This window comes from Copidosoma floridanum, unplaced genomic scaffold (genome assembly GCF_036245765.1).
Source record: "Copidosoma floridanum isolate Cflo_tuat_1 unplaced genomic scaffold, Cflo_Japanese_pri ptg000007l, whole genome shotgun sequence".
NCBI classification, from domain to species: domain Eukaryota; kingdom Metazoa; phylum Arthropoda; class Insecta; order Hymenoptera; family Encyrtidae; genus Copidosoma; species Copidosoma floridanum.
Genome location: NW_028321884.1, coordinates 15,577,500 through 15,582,962, shown reverse-complemented (window position 1 = coordinate 15,582,962; position 5,463 = coordinate 15,577,500). Strand labels below are relative to the sequence as shown.

The 5,463-nt window shown below is 30.0% G+C and overlaps 1 protein-coding gene across 1 annotated transcript; it reads left to right on the top strand.

Moving 5' to 3' along the window:
* The first annotated feature begins 443 nt into the window (after positions 1–443).
* On the top strand, positions 444–3,977 carry LOC149375450 (uncharacterized). The gene is made up of 4 exons (XM_089589128.1): positions 444–584; positions 659–748; positions 3,368–3,461; positions 3,892–3,977. The coding sequence occupies exons 1-4, from the start codon at positions 447–449 to the stop codon at positions 3,975–3,977; spliced, it is 408 nt and encodes a 135-aa protein (XP_089445254.1). The 5' UTR covers positions 444–446.
* Positions 3,978–5,463: the final 1,486 nt, after the last annotated feature.

The window sequence follows — 5,463 nt, the reverse complement described above, 5'->3', positions numbered from 1 at the left end:
TGTGTTGTACCCCATGAGTTAAAATTGGCTATTTTTTAAATTCTCCAACAAACTTTGATTAACTGAAACTTTTTATCAAAAGTAAAAATAAATTTTCTACAGTTTATTAGTTTAGTCTGAAGGTAAACGCACTCAAAATAAAAGTGTCTACCTCGCGTCTAAATAGCTAAGTGAAGATTTGCTTGCTGTGACAAAGCTAAACAAATTATTTTGCTTTAAAACTGTCCAAATAAAGCGTAACAGGATAACATCACCTATTTAGCTATGTAGATTTTTACTATTTTTAAGAAACTTATAATCAAAGTATTGGAAAACATTGAATAATTATGAATAAATGTGAATTGGCTTCTATATTTTTATCAAAATTTTCAGATGTACAACTGAGTTCCCTTTCATTAAAGATTGTTAAGATATCACTCTATCTGACATCATTTATTGTAATTTCAATGTATGCGGGCTGTTTTACCAGCTTCGTTACGGTGTCGATACCCACGATCCCATTCAATGATACGACTGGTCTCCTCAAAGACGGAACTTATGAATTGATTGCTACAAAAGGATTCAACCTTTCAAAATATTTATTGGTAATTTTTGAACCTTCACTGATTATGAACGATTTACCGAATATTAGACAACTTATTTCATAAAATTTTTTAAGGACTCGAACGATGATGTTCATAAAAACTTGAGCTTGTTTGTAAGGAAAGACGGTAATTTGCCAATAAATTTTACAGAAGGATTACATCAGGTAATTATTTTATGCATATAATTGTCTAGTGATTGTTAAAAAAACATTAATGAGAGCATTATCGATTATGCTAATGAGCAAAAAGATTTTTTCTACTGTTTATTTTTAAATGTTTTGGTTGTTTTGTACGGTGGATGAAACTGTGTAACTAGTTAACATTTTCAGCCCAGTCCCGTTGTAAAATAGTCAAGTTTGGCCTTAATGTAATCAAGCTTAATATTGAAATCATTTTAGAATAAAGTTACAAACAATGTGTCAGGTAATGCCAACTCTGTTTTGCACGGAAAATTTGAAGGAATTAAAAAATGCAAAATTATTAAAAAATTCAGTTTTTTTTTAAAATATTTTGACAAATTTCTTAATATTTAAGGCCGTAAAAAAAATGTAGCAAAGGATATTTTTATATCATGTAATTATCTTAATTGTAAAGCTCATAATAGTTATGAAAATTTTATTTCTTATGCCAAATAAGTTAAAAATGCAAAAAAAATTCTTAGACTTGAATGCTCTGAAAAAAATTAAAAAATGATGTTTGTTATTTTTATAAATCAAATACCAAGTAGTCTAAGGTACGTTAAACTTGCGTTAATTGCAAACTACTGAAAATCATGATTCGATTAACGATTTAAAAAAAAAAAAACATTACGTAGGTCCTGATCTTTTACATTAGTTGTATAACTTCTGTAGTACTTTAGTATCATTAATCACTTTTTTTATGTTATTAAAATCGGTTTTTTTAGAATTCATGGTTTATCTGCAAATGACGTAACTTAGTGCATTCAAGCTATAATTTAAACGATTACAAGCAATTAAAGTGTTTGTGATTTCCAATATCTTTATCAGAAGCCCAACTATTAACTTTTAAAATCCATAAGTGCTTGAAACAAGTTGTTTTATAGTATTACAAAATAATAATATAGCTGACAAAATCAGCTTCACGCAAAAAAAAAAACCCCTTTGGGAAATTATCGAATTTTAAGGATATTTATTGCTTTCAAACAAAAATGTGACTTAGAGTCATTTAAATTGGTGTCAAAACTGAACGTTTTTTAAACAAAATCAACAACATCTTTTTTTATATGACAACGCTCTTCAATTTCATTCAAACACATTTTTCTTACTTCACTAGACATCTATGACTGACAAACTTTTATATATTTCACTTTAAAAACATAAGTTCGATTTATCTGGAACAAATGAAATTATCCATATTCATAATACTTATATAACGTTGCATTTGGCCAGCCCTGTCGGCGTTTTCACGTCGACAAAAACCTGTCCTTATCCTCATAAAATCCACTAAAACATCTTAAAACGCTTGTAACATCTAAAACGCCAATATTATTCAACCCAGCACACCTTCCAATAATTCCCAAGCCGGACGACTTTCTTTCGGACAACCTGATCTACGCTTTCACGCACGTGACTCTTTCTTCTTCCGACTTTACTATCTCTCCCTCTCTCTCTCTCTCTCTCTCTCTCTCAGCAATCTTGCCTCCCGTTTACACTCATTACTTTTATTCTCAACAGAAGGAAATTCACGCATGCCTCAATCACATATGCTCATCTACACGCCAGCTTTTTACCCTCATCCTCTACACAAAGGCTACACACGAACAATCTCACTTCGATGCCATAAACGAAGCGCCTCTCACGCACTTTCTTGCCAGCCGCTACCCTTACCTCACACAACGTTGATATACCTTAAAATTTCAACGGTATTTTACCCCCCCCCCCCCAACAAACAATCTCTCGGATAGATACCTGCGTCATGTCCTGGCAGTGTCGCCCATTGCTCTCAAGCCTCTAGTGACTACACAGTCTCCAGCGAGGCTACAGGATCGTAGGTCGCTATGTGCTTGGAAAAATGTAGCTTTAATCTACTTTTTCTAATCTACTTTCGAACGGAAAAAACTCAAAAAATGGTTTAGTACGAAAATACAGGGATGGGAAAACCTTCCTATTGGCCAATATAATCTAAGCAGCCTTTCCTGAAATACTAAGCCTCAGTTTTTTCATTCATTGCTCTCAACTTTAATAAGAAAGTAAGTTTTAAGAAAAAAACTTTTCGCTGATGCTAGACAGATCAAGTTTGCTTCACACTTTTATAATATTTATACCTAAACAGCTTTTTAAATATAAGAATGTCATTAGCTAATTGAATGTCATGTTTTTTTACTGTACTATATATTTATATTTATTTCACTAAAAAAAACTTTTTGGCGTGTTTTTTCTACACGTTCTATCGTTAGTAACGTCATCTATACTTTATGCGTTACTTTTCGTGTAAGCCAAGGATAAAACTGATGGTATACTTTTTTCTGTATGCAAAAAGTTATTACATTACTGACAATAGAAATATTTTCTAACTTTTTATGAAAGACTATTGAGTAATACACTTATCTCACCATATGTTTTGTTTTTTGTTTAAAAATGCTTTTATCTCCAAGTCCTTCATTTGTTGCCTCTACCATACATCCACTTGTTACGTGTATTAAAAATAACAGTTTTATTTAATAAATCTATTTTTAACTTAAATTTCTTTTAACACGTTTGTTTATTGTATCTGTGTTTAGAAACATATGTATTATTTTTTTTTTTTTATGAACGATGTTTCAGGTTTGCAACGAGAAAGTAGTTTTCCACACAACTGGCTTTATTGAAAAACCAACTACTTACACGTTTCCTTGCAAACTTTTAGCTTTTCCATTTGGTACACTCAAAAAACTAGCTATTAGTTTGAAAAAAGGAGATCCACTTTTCAAGTTTTTAAATTATCAGTAAGTATCTTCAAATAGAAATTTGCTGTCAAGAAGTCATGACAATTTCTTTTTCAGCATTCAGAAATACAGAGAAACTGGAATATTATCCCGTGAAAAAAAATTGAATATGCCGAAAAAAGGATTTATAAAAAAAATTTCATCTATACAATCAAGTTTTACTGAAGTCACGCCGTTGCTAGTATTATTGATTAGTGGATTTGTCACAAGCTTTATAATATTCCTATTCGAAAAGTATCACAGGCACTTCATATTATATTTAGTAAAAAAACCGTGCAAGAAAATAAAAAAAATTAGGAAACCTAAGAAAACCAATACTTTATACAACGATGGAAAAAAATTTTCAGTTTACTCTCAACACAGGAATGCGCAAGCACGCCCTCCGTGGCCTTATACCCCATAAGAACAGCGTTTGCTGCGATGGTTCAAACTATAAATTGTGTGAATAAGACATTAATCTGACGCATATATCATTTATGGCAAAAAAAAGTATGGCATTATTTTTAAAATGATTGTAACATTCCATGTGATTGATCTGGTATAAACATAGTAAATGAAATGACGACTTCACTCAATTAAATGAAAAAAGCTGAGAACACAGAAGTTGTCTTATTGATGTACGATAATTTAATATATTTTGATTTTAAGTGCAAATAAAATAGTCGTGATACTTAGTGTGAATTTAGAAAGAAAAGTTTTTTGTACTAGGAATGTATAAATCTGTTATTCAATCATAAAATAATAACAAAATTTTTAAGTATAAATCAGAGTTTTTTTCATGACGATTGAGTTGGTATTTTTTTAAATGTGTTACCTTGTTTTGATCCTCGAATTCCAAAAATTACATCAGCCCTCATATCAACGAAGGGTAATGTGATCAGTAATTACTTTATATTATTCGACAAATATGTCATCAGCTTGTCTAAACTTATAGACAGCTCACAAAGATTTCCAACTATTATTTGTTCATTTTTTATTTTTATGAATGAGCTCAGTATGAAATACACTTACTTAATTCTTTTATTTTTAACATTTATTATTTCTTTTCCTTAGATATTAAATTATTAAAAACTTTTGACACTTTTAACCGTCTATACTTCAACAGCTAGCTCATTCCTTAAAGGAAAATAAATACACAAGATGTCGTCGGAGCGGAATCCTACCTCGACTCTATCCAAATCACACTGATCGGGAATGCCAACCGTCATAGTGGCTTCATTTAGTTGAATTTTTTTAGTACCATGTATATTGAATCGATATTAATCGACTTACCTTTAACCTAAACGAAAAAAACATTGTTTTAATTGACAAGTATAGACAGTTGGATAAAGAATGTGATAAGAAATTTTCTGTTAACTACGACAAAACTTGTTAAAATCACTTCACGTTTTAATGAGATTATATAAAAAATAGTTTTGGGACATAACCGTGCTGGCTTAGTTTGTTATTGGACAAACAGTAAAAATTGATCACATTTTTCTCTCTAATTTTAGTTGTAATTTTTTGGGGGCATTATATATTAATCAATATCTTAGTAAAATTTATGTTTTTAATTAAATGTCTTCCAAAGGATGCTGGTAAGATTGTCTTAGTCAATTTATCGCAAAATGATAGCAAAAAAAAGTGCAAAAAGTGCTATTTAAAATAAGAATATTACAGTTTTGTAGATCTTCCTCATAATGGTAACATTTCTTGCAAATTTAGTTTTTCGTACTTTTCTAAGGAATCGTTAGCCATGCTTAATGATTTTTATCTACGATTAAAAATGATATTACGAAACGATTAATTTTTTCAAAATCAATTCTTTGTTCCTTAAATTCATAGCAAAGCTAGATGAAAGTTTTAAGATGATTTTTTCCAAAGATACCAAAAACTGTTAGGTTGAAGAAAGATATTAGTTATTAATTTGAATCTTAATTTTTTATAAAATAAATT